Source organism: Lepus europaeus, chromosome 7, assembly GCF_033115175.1.
Source record: "Lepus europaeus isolate LE1 chromosome 7, mLepTim1.pri, whole genome shotgun sequence".
Taxonomy (NCBI): Eukaryota; Metazoa; Chordata; class Mammalia; order Lagomorpha; family Leporidae; genus Lepus; species Lepus europaeus.
The window spans coordinates 11,886,624-11,900,757 of record NC_084833.1 but is presented as its reverse complement, the minus strand read 5'-3'; the positions used below and the strand labels follow the sequence as shown (position 1 = coordinate 11,900,757).

General features: G+C 38.6%; 1 protein-coding gene across 1 annotated transcript; it reads left to right on the top strand.

Moving 5' to 3' along the window:
• The first annotated feature begins 930 nt into the window (after positions 1 to 930).
• OOSP4B (oocyte secreted protein family member 4B) lies at positions 931 to 10,073 on the top strand. Its single transcript, XM_062197397.1, has 5 exons — positions 931 to 952; positions 4,325 to 4,506; positions 5,040 to 5,137; positions 8,859 to 9,006; positions 10,047 to 10,073. The coding sequence occupies exons 1-5, from the start codon at positions 931 to 933 to the stop codon at positions 10,071 to 10,073; spliced, it is 477 nt and encodes a 158-aa protein (XP_062053381.1).
• The last annotated feature ends 4,061 nt before the right edge of the window (positions 10,074 to 14,134 follow it).

The following is a 14,134-nucleotide window of genomic DNA, read 5'->3' as shown; positions in this document are numbered from 1 at the left end:
CACCCACCACATACTGGTAGAAGATATTCACCAAACGAATAAACCAAAATGTTCTTATCCTAATATTTACAAATTAGTTTTTTTTACTTTTTTATTTATTTTTTGACAGGCAGAGTGGACAGTGAGAGAGAGAGACAGAAAGGTCTTCCTTTGCCGTTGGTTCATCCTCCAATACACAGACAACTAAATAGAAAATTGGAGAAATGATTTCACAAGAGAAGGCAGTAAAATTGTCAGTAAACTTGAAAATCTGCTCAAATTCACAAGTAGTTCATGAAACCCAAAACTAACAACGAGAGGATGAGCAAGACATCCAACTGCAAATGTATCATCTGTGTCTCCCTCCTGATGCTCATTAAATCCTAAAGCTCTTGTTTTTTATAATTTAATTAACAAGAATTATGTAGGTATGAGGGATATCACACAGGCACAGCATGTTCCTGGAGATGTACAATAGAATTATTAACTTTATGACATAATATCTGATACTAAAATATCTTTTATTTTTGAGATAACATTTAAATTCACACTATAGTCAAAGGCTTAATGTTCCACTAAATAGAGTTTAACAAGTAAAAAGTTTAAGGTCCATCGCAGGTGGCCCAGATTGCCAAGAAAAATGCCTCTCAAATTTAGTATGCAAATTGACTAGTTGACAATCTTGTTGATGTACATGTGTTGTACCCTGATGCTGTAGCTCTATAGTGGAACATATTTTGTATCTAACAAGTTCTCAGGTGAGGTTGTGGAGCTACTGCTAGCTAGCTGACGGACCATGCTTTGTAAAGTTACTAAAGGTTGCCATGGGCTACCCAAGTAGAAGGTAATTGTAGACAGCTGAGTGTGGTCAAGGTTTATAAGCATTTAAGGAAGCCCAGCTCCTTGCTGTTTCCTATTCCCCGTGAGTGTTGTGTCCTGGAGTCTGGCGTGATGAAGGCCTGTGTGCTCTTAGGCGAGTTCTTCCTCCTCTCTTTACTGTTTTGGAATTCTTCAGGACTTGAGCCAGGTATGAACAACAAATGCCTTTGGAAGATGGTGATGTAGAGTGATAAGGTTTTTTTTTTTCTTTTTAATATTTTGTATTTGAATGTCAGAGTCACAGAGAAAGAGGGAGAGAGAGAGAGAGATATCTTTCATCCACTGGTTCACTCCTCAAATGGCCACAATGACCGGAGCTGGGCAGACTGAAGCCAGGAGCCAAGAGTTTCTTCTGGGTCTCCCACGGGGTGCAGGGGCCAAAGCACATGGGCTCTTTGCTGCTTTCCCAACTGCAATTGCAGGGAGCTGGATTGGAAGTGCAACAGCCAGGAATTGAACTGACGCACATAAGGGATGCTAGTGCTACAGGGGGAGACTTAAACTGCTATGCCTCAGCACTGGCCCTAAGATTACTTTCTGAAACACTGCTGTATGAAGAATTATTTTTCTCTTTGATTATAAACCAATAGTCAGGGTTACTTGTTTCCAACTAGACAGTTTTTGTTTTTTAAAAACAATGTGTTTTCATCCCCATAATCCACTTTGTGTTTAAGCTGTACTCAGGTACTTGCTTTTATTACAAACCAGTTCAAAACTCTTCAGGTTGAATTTATCTTCTATCACTAGCTGTCTTCCAATGGCTAGACCCATGTTTCTGATGTAATTGGGATTCATGTGATAGAGCTAGGAAGAAGAAGGGCTACCTAATTCATGTCTCCAGATTCCTGGGAAGGAAGGTTGTAGACATTTTTGGCCTATTTTCAGTGCTTGGCAGAATAAAATAAACAGTGAGTAGATGAGTTTGGGTAGGTTCTAGTTACTTCCTTTGAAATTCTGAGTTTTGGAAACGGGTTGTAACCCCAACTCTGGTGCTTACTAGATGCATGAACCGGGGTTTTACTTGAAGTCTCTAGGCCCAATTTTGGCCACTTTAAAAATTACTAGGGATGTTCTTGCACCTTGCAATACAATGGTGAGAGGACCAATGAAGTGAGTTGCTCAAATGTAAGTGTTGGTATCACATGAAGTAATTGAGAGGATAGCTACAGATTGCCTCAGCAAGCCAACCTGATGGCAATTGTGGCTGATGTTGGTGTAAAAGCTTTGCCAAGGAAAGCCTGTGGACTCTGTCTCGTGGCTGTAAGCATGCTGCTTCTCCACCTGTACGAGTATTTAGAATACTGTTTCTCGACTAGGGGGTTGTTTGTCCTTCCAGGGACATCTGACAACATCTAGAGGCACACTTGGTTGCCATAGCTTGGGTTGCTACTGGTAACCAGTGGATAATGGTCAAGAATGCTACTATACATTCTATGTATACAGCCAGTAAGAACAGTCAACCTCACATATCAATAGGACTGAATGAGAATTCCAGCCTCACAGTGTTTCACTTCTGCTTAGTTGGAAGACTCCTTCACTATGCAGAACTAGTTCCAGACGGATATTTTAAAAAAAGATTTGAGAGAGAGAGAAAAAAATCTTCCACCCACTGCTTTTACTTCTCAAATAGCTCCAACAGCCAGGGCTGGGCCAGGCTGAAGCCAGGAGCCTGGAACTCCATCTGTATGTCCCATGTGGGCAGCAGGGTCCCTAGCACCTGGGCCATCTTCTGCTCCTTTCCCAGGTGCAGCCAGTTTACCTTTTTTTAAAGTTTGACTTTTGTTTTTTTAAAGATTCATTTTATTTTTAAAGGCAGAGTCAGACCAAGAGAGAGAGGTCACTCTCCAAATGGCTGCAATGGTTGAAAGACTGGGCCAGGCTGAAGCCAGGAGCCAGGGACCAGGAGCTTCACCCTAGTCTTCCACATGATTACAGGGTCCCAAGCACTTGGGCCACCTTCCCTTGTTTTCCCAGGTGCATTAGCAGTGAGCTGGATCAGAGGTGGAGCATCTGGGACTTGAACCCACACTTATATGGGATGCCGGTGTTGCAGGTGGCAGCTTAAGCTGTGCCGAGTTGCTGCGCCAAGCAAATAGTACTATTAATCTTTACAGCAAAAATACTTGCCTGAAAAGCTCCATCTTGTGCTTGTTTCTGCCCTCTTTCAGCCATTGCAACAAGCAATAGTGTGAAGTTGTTCCCTTCAGATTCCTAGGCTAGATGAGGCCACCTTTCTAAGCCAAATGGAGTCGGCAGATCATTGGATACTGCCAAGTGTCCCAGGATCAGATACTTGGTAAATGTCTCATCCAAGTGGTTTGGCAAATCATTTATTTAATTAAAACTCATGTTGAAGACCAAATGCATACCGTGTAGCTGGGGATGAAGAATTGAGGATTCACATTTGGGTGAAAGATAAGAAAATGTATCTGATGTTTACTTGTTTAAAATGTTACTGGGGTAGAGCGCAGCTTCTATGGGTTAAGATGAGAACATTGTGCTATGTATGTTTTAGTATTAAGATTTTGATCTAGATTTAGTTTTTTAGGATTTATTTATTTGAATGTCAGAGTTACACAGAGAGAGGAGAAGCAGAGAGAGAGGTCTTCCATCCGCTGGTTCACTTCCCAGTTGGCCGCAATTGCTGGAGCTGCACCCGCCAGGAGCTTCCTCTGGGTCTTCCCAAGTGGGTGCAGGGGTCCAAGGACTTGATCTATCTTTCACTGCCTTCCCAGGCCATAGCAGAGAGCGGGATTGGAAGTGGAGCTCTACCCATATGGGATGCTGGCACTGCTGGCAGCAGCCACAGAGCTGGCCCCTAGATTTAGTTTAGATCACTGATGCTGAATATGGTCGGACAGATTTGTCTCCATAGAAATAATTTGATTATACTACCTTACATAAACACCTTGAAATTACTTTTACCTTAAATGAACATTAATTGAGTACTTAAATTCTAGGTTTTAGTCTAAGATATTTCTATGCCTATGTCATTTAATCGCCACCAGACCTTGAAAGGTAGGTAATAATTACTATACTTTAAATATGGCTAAATGGTTAAAAAGAAACTAAATTTATCTCTTTGGATGAATTTTTATTGCAATGTAAAATGGAAAGATGCAAATTGGTCACTCCCCTCAAGTGGTTACTGGAGCACTTGAGATGTGACTATCTGAATTGTGCTTTAAGTATTTTAAGTGCATAGATTTCATGAAATCAGTTTGGAAAAGAGGATTTAAAAAATCTTAATTTTTATTACATGTTAATGATATGAGATAAAATAAATATTAAAAATGATACCTTTTATTTTTGACTGGCTATTAGAAAACTGAAAGCTATATATTTATATGGTATGTTATGTACTGTACTGTGTTACATACTGTACTGTTATGTATAGTACTGACATAAAGTGTTTGCTTTGAGATAAAGCTGTGCCAACATATTACCATTTTGGGCTTTTTTATAGCAGTGACTTCAGTGTGTTCTGATGATTGGTTGGTAGCCAGAATAAGAAAGAGACCCTTTGATAATGACACAGAAGTTAGAATTGGTGACATCCACCTGGGAAACAGCTGTCTCGTCACAAGGATGCTGTCATTCAACTACGAGTTTTCTTATCCTATCATTTATTGTGGAATCAAGAAATTTGTAAGTGCTATGATGATTTTGTTAAATGCATTCTGCATTTTTTAGAGTCATATTGTGTCAATGGTTACTTTGTCATTAAAAACTTCAAGACACTCATATCTTGCAGTGAACAATTCTTGCATAAGAACCATGCAGTACTCGATTTCAGATAAGTGTGTTTGAAGAAGTTCAGTTATGGTACATGACTTCCAATTTCCCAAACATCACCTGCTGTCAGATTGAAATATTTCAAAGCATTGTGTGGTTATGCACAAATGAGGGGCTATTTTGGAAATGTCTAATATACTTTAAAACAGTCCCCCAGACAGAAGTCTTCTGTCTCCTCTGGTGGTGGAGATGGAGACAAAGAGTTAAAAAGACAGAAAACAAGGTGAATAAACTGTTTATCTCTCATAACTACTGCATTACTTTTGTTGAATTAATGTAAAGTGGCATTTTCAGGTTTTTCTTTTTCTGGAACTGATATATGCAGTTCAAATCATTAAACCACCAAAATTTTGTTATCTAGTGTTAAAACTCTTCAATCCTTTCAGATATTCCAAGGGAATGATGTTTTCATATTATCTGAAATCAACTACAAACCTAGATTGGATACCACCTACACATTCCCAGTAGTTTGCTTTATGAAGAGGTAAGTGTAGCCAACTATTCCCTTACATATATTTTCTTAAATATATCCTTTGTTTTATCCTTTGTTTTTGTTGCTAATGAAACTATTAAAATTGTGCTAGGGGATACCTATGACACTATTAAGATTTCTAAAATTTCTCTTGTCAGGAAAATTTTCAAATATAAAGAAGAGTTGAAAAGAACTTTATGGTAAACGTCCATATACTCAATAGCTAGAGTCTGTCATTTTTCTAAACTATCACACACCCATTTCCCTATGTAACAATTTTTTTAGTGCATGTCCAATTGAAGGCATGAGCACATTCCCCCTAAGCACTTGAAAATGAATATAATGAATTGGGGATCAATATTTATTTAAAGGTAATTCCTTGAAAAATTCACATACAACTAAAAATATATATATATATATATATATATATATATATATATATATATAAAAGGGTGCTTCAAAAAGGTTGTGGTAAATTTTGGTGCAAAAATTTCTTTTAAAATACTTGTTTGAAAGTCAGAGTTACAGAGAGAAAGGAAGATAAAGATCTTCCTTTTGCTAGTTCACTCCACAAATGGCTGCAATGGCTAGGGCTTGGCCTGACCAAAGCCAGAAGCTTCATTCATATTTCTCACATACCAGGTTCTACCCAGAAATCTTATGATTCTCTGACAATCTGTGGGTGGCAGGGACCCAAACACTTGGGCCATCTTCTCCTGCTTTTCTCATGCCATTAGTAGGGAGCTAGAATGGAAGTGTAGTATGAAGAACACAAGCTGGTGCCCATGTGAGATACTGGTATCACAGGTGGAGGCTTTACCCACCATGCCACAACACTGACCCCCATAGTTTTTTCATAATATTCCTCTCCAGAAACTTTCTGAAGAACTTTATAAAGGTTTCAGAAGTATGCATTTGTCAGCTTGTCTGTATGTTTCACACTTCACCTTGCTATTCCTGTCTCTATTTTTTATATAAATGGATCATAGCATCTGTTCTTTTGTATCTGGCTTTTTTCAACTAGCGTAGTATCTGAGTTCATTTATGTTGTAAAAACGAATATGTTCTTCCTCTTATGTTGCTGAGTGGTAGTCCATTATATGTTTATTTTGATGAGGACTTGTGCTGTTTTCAGTCTTTTAATAAATCTATGATTTTTTTTGCATGTCTATGTTCCTTTGAATGCCTAGAAATACTGCTTGATTATACAGAAAGTATGATTAGTTTTGTAAGAAACTGAAAAATTTTTCCAAATAGGATGTTTGTCTATTTGTACAAATATCAGGAATGTATGAGAGTCTATTGGTTTTACTAGGTGTTTTAGAAAGGGTTTATTTATTTGAAAGAGTTCTTAAGATTCTTTGTCTCTCCTTCTTTCTAATCTGCTGACCTATTCCCCAAATGGCCACAATGGCTGGTGCTGAGCCAAGATGAATGTAGGAGTCTGGAACTCTATCCAGATCCCTCACATGGGTGGCAGGGGCCCAAGTACCTGAGTCATTTGCTGCAGCTTTCCCAGGCACATTAGCAGGGAGCTGGATGGGAAGTGGAGCAGCTGGGACTTGAACTGGCATTCATACGAGCTGCTGGCACAGCAAGTGGCAGCTTATCCTGCAGCACCACAACCCCAGCCATCGCTCACATACGATGTTAGACCTTTTATTCTAGTCATTCTAAGGAATGCATAGTAATATAGTAATATCTTATAGTTCAATCTACATCTTACATTTCGCATTAACTATTAGTGCTCACTGGTCTCCTGTGTGTTGTGTCTTCTGTCCATTTTTATCATCATCCATCTTACTGAGTTGTAAGTGCTTTTCATATATCTTGACTACTGGGCCTTGGTCAGATGTTTTGTTATAGTTCCAACATTACTTATTGTCTTAATGGTGTCCCTTGATAAGCACACATCTGTAATTTTGAAGTTTAATTTATATGTTCTTCCTTCTATGGTTATTTTTCTCATCTTACAATTCGTTTACTGACCAATCTTTAATTTTCTTCTATCTTTGATTTTGGACTAGCTTATCTCTACAATCCATCTGAACTTAATTTTTCTATGTAGTGAGGCATATTAAAATTCTCTTCTCAAACATCTATCCTGTTGATTCTGCACCAGCGATTTTGATGACCTTCCTCTCCCTCTTGGGTTGCTTTGGTTCATCTATAAATTGATGATCATATAAATTTGGATATTTTATGTTCTACTTATCTACTTGACCTCTTTCTCAGTACCACGCTTTCTGGGCTAATTTCATTTTCAACTTGGCAATGTCATTTTCATCTACTTAGTTTGCTTACAAATGAGTTTTTACTATGTGAAGGATCTTTGAAAAGTTCTAGAAAAATGCATATTATAAAAAAAATGAATTTCAAAATTCTTCACTAAAATAATCCTTTTAAATTCATTTTCCTATGAATATTTTGACGAATCCTCCATGTCCTTATAATTCTTTATGGGGAGAAAAGATAAGAAAAAGCCAACCAGGCAAGGACTGACTTGAAACTAGCATTAAAAAGGATCTCGTGCCTTTCAAATTCCACCAGTCAACTCTAAACCTGGGCTATGTGATATAGTAGCCAGTAGTCACATGTAACATTTATCTGTAAATTTATTTAAATTAATGTAACCTGAAAGTTAGTCCTTTAGTTGTACTAGCTACTTCTCAAGAGCTTAATATCAGCCTATGAGTAGGGTAACATATCGCAAAGTGTAGATGGAGATCATTGCCTTTGTAGAAAATTCTACTAGATAGTGCTACTACATCAGAATAAATAGTTCTGAACTAGATAGTAAAAATCTAATTCTTTTTCTAGGAGTAGTTCTGAACTTGACACAGTCCTGTACCTTTTGATGCCGGTTGCCTTCAGATTGTATGATGTGAGAATTGAGACAAGTATAAGAAGATCTGAAAGACAATGATGACTAAGGGATAGAAGGAAGCTCACTGAACATTTATATGATAACAATTTTCTTAAATAATCTAATTTCACTTTAATTCTATAAAGGAAATCTTGCAATCTTTACTAATGAAGATGTTGAGGCATGCAGCTATTAGGACTTACTAAATGGCAGAGCTAAAACTTTTATGGTTCTGACAATCTGTTCTTTAAAATCCTCTGTAAATAAGATATTAGACTCTATCTTTGGACATAAGGCTAGTGAAACTAAATTCCAATTTCCAATATTAGGATGCTTTAGTCTTTGATCTTCTAAAGAACATGTTTTCTTGGCAGTATGAAGTGTTTGCAAACTGTTCTGAGTCTGTCATACTGCCTGGAACAAATGTAGAAAGGTGCTTGGGGTGTGTGTATTTTAATACGTGGAAATATGCTTGCTCTTCCAACCTCAGGGCCTTTTCAACCTCCATGGCTAAAGTGGTAGCTGGTATATTTTACAAGAGCCACAAATCCTCTATCTTTTGACCCAGCTTAGCTCCTGAATTGGGTGATGCCAGCCAGTTTTTCAAAGAGCCTTTGCAAACCTGTCAGCCTCTGAGCAGGTAACAGTTCTAAGATAAGAAGTTCAAGCCATTAGTCTTCTGTTTTGGCTGAAGAAAGGAGATTTGCCCAAAGCAATGATCATGTAAATGTGGTGATAAAAGATGTACATCATTCAAATTCTTCCAAGAATTTTATAAGTTTATAAAAGAAGCCTTACTATTCTCCCTGCAAAAATATCAATATAGCTCTTAATCGTGTGCATTTATTTCATTTTCTCTACTTCTAGGCTTATACTCTCATCTCTGGTAACTTTTGGGTTGAATGGTCATGAAATCAATCTCTTGAGTGATAGCTCTCAAGTAAAAAGAGTGCAACAGTCATCGATTTCCTTCCAAAGTGAGAAATGTGAATCTGATTTTAGCAGTGTTCAGAAGGTGAGAATATCCAGCTTTTCCATTATATCATGGTTAACTCTAATTGGCCAAGTATAATTTTTTAAAAAGATTGATTTATTTGAAAGTCAGAGTTATACATAGATAGGAGACAAGGGGTGGGGGAGTGGTCTTCCTTCCACTTGTTCTTTCACCAGTTGGCTGCAATGACTGGAGCTGTGCCGATCCGAGGCCAGGATCTGGGGGCTTCTTAAGGGCTTCGCACATGGGAGCAGAGGCCCAAGGACTTGAGCCATCCTCTATTGCTTTCCTAGGCCATAGAAGAGAGCTGGATCAGAAGTGAAGCTGCCAGGTCTCTAACCGGTGCCCATATGGGATGCTGGCACTACAGGCAGCAGCTTGACCCGCTATGCCACAATGCTGGCCCTGGCCAAATATAATTTTAATGGAGGAAACAACATGAACTGTTTGCTTAGATTGCTTGGCATTTATGTGAACCGTTTATACTTAGGCATCATAGACTGTTCTTGGGTACAGTCATAGCTTTCTTGTTAGTTGGCATGTACATTTGAATAGGTTCCATACTGATCAATTTCCTTAGCTTTTATATTAAATATCAAATTGTATGTTTTCAGTATAAACTATGAGAAAGTGAAAATTGTCTTAGAAGGTCTATACCAGGTCTCAAATTGCAAACCAATGCCTTCAGAAGAACATGTATACATGCATACTGTACGTAGGTATACAGGGATGATACAATATAAAATGAGGGCAGGAAGATTCAGAGGAATTTGATACTTTGCATTTGTAACTAAGATCAGATGCCTGCAGAAAAGCACTGTTCTTAAGGATTTTTCTACTAAGCTTATTTCAAAAGGGTGCTACAAAATTTGTGCAAATAGACTATGGTTGTAAAGTTGACATTTCATACAGTGAGCTTTGTTCTAGAGTTCTGATAACCACTTAAAGTTGTGTGGCCTAAATATCTGGTGGTGTAATAGTCTTGGACAAGCAGTGTACTACCCATACTTAGATGCCAGCTATTTCTGATAACATGTCTAACTTATGTATTTGATTTATAGTTGAGTGATGCTATCGATTACATTTGAGGATAGAAGTTTGCTTTTTCACACTGCTTCTGATTAAGCATCCTTGAGTTCTCTGAATAAATTGTTAGGGGAAGGTTTTATATAAGCAGCTCTTGACTGGTTTTCCTCCTGTCCTACAGGAACAACTGAATCACTGCGTCAACAATGCCTGTGTCTGACTTCTCCCTGAAACACAGGAGCAAGTGGTATATACCTGCCTTGGAGCCAGGTTCAGTAACACTGTGGTTCTACTACCATTTAAATACCTTCTGAAATCTGAGATACTGAAAAGTTTAAATACCACAGTATAGATTTTCAGTGAGTTCATCACAAATGAAGCTATCTTGTATGTGAAGTCAAGGTTGTAATAAAACCGCTGCTATATGAAGATTTGCTCAGGTGCAGTGTGAGTGCTTGTACGCCAGATTTCATGACTAAGCACTTTCAGGATTCCGCTAACTTTAAACCTCTACCTACTACTCCTAGTAATTACTTAGTGTCCAATAATGAACTATACTCCCCCAACTAAACCTTTCCTCTTTTATAAAGCTGGGAGAAGGGGAGATAATTTATGCTACCTGTATAGTTGCTTTAACAATTGGAAGACTTTCCCATAAGTCATTTATTTATCTTGGCTTTTGATAATTCTTTTCCTATTTTTTGATTATAATTCCCCATGAGGAAGTATTTTGAATTTTGGAATTTTGCATTTATCTTTCCATTACTTTGAGGCAATATTGGAAGAAAACATTCCAATTGCTTTTTAGCCTAATCCTGAGAATTGTAATCAAAGAAGGCTACAATTACACCACAAACATCTTTCCCACCTACCTCTATCAATAAATAAGTGGGTTGCTGGAGATTTCTTAGTAAAAAATTCACTTGCTCTTTCCTTTGAGTTTCCTAAATGAATTTATTGACAAAATGTTGATCAAGGAGGTACAGCTACCAATCACAAATGAGGATTCCCATTGTGTGGAGGAGGGCAAGGATCATAATAATGCCAGCCATGAGTAGCAGGAGCTCATACCTTGACCTGCTGCACCTATGGGTTTGAATTCAGAAAATGAGGACACCACACACATGGCACTGTTTGGATATAATTCCTGTCTCATGTGTTGAGAAAGGAGAGGAGACAAAGATGGGTCAGAGAAAAGATGAGGCAAAATCATCTTCTGTAGTATACAGCAGTCTGCCATGGTCAGCAGGTGACTCCTGATAGCCAATGAGGGGTGGTGGGTTGTATGCCCTCTAGAGCTACAGGCATCTTATTCTCTTTCTATGGCAGGAGATATCCAGATGGAGCTGGCCTAGTGATATGAGGAGTGGAGAATGCAAATAAAGGAGAGGGAGACAGAAGAGACATTTAGGATTAAAGAGCTGTATATTTTGTACTTATACCATGGAAAATGTTCTTACAGGAATAAACTTCTACAAAAATGGCTGTCAGTGGATAAAGTCTACTGAACTCCAAGCTAAGATTTGGCTTCCTCTCCTGCGTTAGAGTATAATGACCACTTACTTTAGTAGGAGAGACCACCATTCTTGAAGTACATTTGTTCTTTTCTATCCCATCTCCAACCATCACACTTCAAATATCTCCTAGATATATACTCCGTAGTTCTCAAATCTGGCTTCATGTTAGAATCACTTTGGAACTTAGTTTCTCTGGAATAAACCAGTATGGAGATTTTTAAAACAAAGGTTTATAAACTCTCCAGAACATCTACTGAGTAGCTGGAAGTAGAGCCATTACATTAGCATTTTCTACCTAGGCTATGAAGGGACTTCAAAATGTTCTTGGAAAAATATTAGGATAACTTTTTGGGTATGAACATTTTTTGAAGTCATTTTTTTCATAATGTCCTCTATGAAGTTTTTGAAGGTTCTTTATGATTAAATTTCAATGTTTTGCACCAAAATAACATCTTTAATCCTATTTCTCAAACTTTTTTTAAAACTTATTTAATAAATATAAATTTCAAAAGTACAACTTTTGGATTTTAGCGGTTTTTCCTCCCATAACCTCCCTCCCACGCACAACCATCCCACTTCCTACTGTTACCGGAGAAATTGCAGGGTTCTTGTCTTCGCAAGAAAGAATTCAGGCGTGAGACAGTAGTGGGAGGTAAAACAGCAAGGTTTATTAGGAAGGGACATCTGTAAGGACGGATGGGCACCTCTCCAGACAGAGCCTGAGAGACTGGGGAGGAGGAAGGAGGGAGGTTACATGTTGAGTGGAGAGATTACACCTGACCAGGCCAGGCGGGCGCTCAGCAAAGATGCAGAGAGCTGAGTGCACAGTCCAGTTGAGGCTGGGGGTTTTTAAGGAGATGGGTCTTGCTTCCCCACCTCTGCTCCTCTTGGAACAAAGGGCTTTTTGGATGTAAATAGAAAAACTTCTCTTGAAGGTCTGAAACAAAGGACTTTATAGATGCAAATGTTATCAGACAGGAGGAAGGGAGCAGGGTGTTTGAGATGCAGATACTAGGCTGCACCTGGGAGATTGTGGAAGATTGTCAGGCAGAAGGGGTGGGGACCTCCACCTGGCAGGTTATCAGGTACAAGGGGACAGGGCAGGATGCGAGGGCCAGGCTGCCCCTGAAACATTATCGGGATGACTTTGAGATGCAGCATATGCTGGACATAGATGTCTTCTCTTTAGGCCTGTTACACACACATAAGCTCATAACTGACTCCCTACCTAACACTACTGCCTCTCCCATCCCATTCTTCAAGATTTATTTTTAATTATATACAGATCAGCTTAATATATACTAAGACTTCAACAGTTTGCACCCACACAAATACAAAGTATAAAGTACTGTTTGAGTACTAGTTTTACTGTTAATTTGCATAGTATAACACATTAAGGACAGAGATCCTATGTGGGGAGTAAGTGCACAGTGACTCCCATTGTTGATTTAACAATTGACACTCTTGTTTATGGCGTCAGTAATCACTCGAGGCTCTTGTCATGAGCTGCCATCTCACAAACTTTAAAGTACTCTTGTATTTCCCCATTTACCAAAAAATATCATGACAAATTTTTTTAAAGATTTACTTTATTTGAAAGACGGAGTTAGAGAAAGGGCGCACAAGATCGTTAGTTGGTTCATTCCCCAGTGGCCACAATGGCCTCAGTTAGACCCATTCAGAGCCAGGAAACAAATTCTCCCAGGTTTCCCATATGGGTACAGAGGCTTGAGTACTTGGGCTATCTTTTGATTTCCCAGGCACATTAGCAATGAGCTGGATTGGAAATGGAGCAGCCAGGTCTTGAAACTGTTGCCCATAGGGATGCCAGCGCTGCAGGTGGCAGCTGTATCCTATGCTACAGCATGGGCCCTTGAATCAGTATTTCTAGTCTTTGATAACAATCCTTGCCCATGTTGACATTAGTTTTACAATTATAGCAAAAGTCACTTTTAGAGGGACAAATTCAAAGCAATGACTTCAGAAGTCTTGGAGTTATAAAATTATAAGCCATGAATCAAGCACAGTTAGTACGTTCCAAAGTAAAAGACTTTAGGTGATTAACTGTTTCCTCAACAAGCATTTACATACTTAGATATATAAAGGGGCTGCCTCAAGAAGCATGTAATCTTAATATATTCACTAGATAAACTAGATAATGTAAATAAATACTACATAGAATAAGACAAAGCTTGAGAAAATCAGTTAAAATAGTTAAATGGTACAAGTGTAAATGAACAAGTAGAATATAGATGAATTCAAATAGAGATTATTAGCTTATTTGAGAGGAAAGGAAGGACAGAGTTCCCCCTGCTGATTCACTTCCTAAATGCTGACAATGACTGGGGCTGGACCAGGCTGAAGTCAGCAGTGAGAAATTTGATCCAGGTCTCCCATTTGGGTGGCAGGAAGCCAAGCATCTGGGCATCACCTGCTACCTCTCAGGGTGTGAATTAATAGGAAGCTGAATTAGTAACAGAGCTGGGACTCTTTTAAAAAAGGCTTATTCATTTATTTGAGAGGTAGAATCACAGACAGAGGGAGAATCGGAAAGGTCTTCCAGCTACTGGATCATTCCCCTAATGGCCACAACGGTCAGAGCTGGG

Bases quoted from the DNA above. Each gene is read 5' to 3' on its own strand.
- OOSP4B (XM_062197397.1), top strand. From the start codon at position 931: ATGAAGGCCTGTGTGCTCTTAG. The intron at 4,507-5,039 runs GTAAGTGCTATG...CAATCCTTTCAG, and splicing joins ATTGTGGAATCAAGAAATTT to ATATTCCAAGGGAATGATGT. The intron at 9,007-10,046 runs GTGAGAATATCC...TTTGATTTATAG, and splicing joins ATTTTAGCAGTGTTCAGAAG to TTGAGTGATGCTATCGATTA.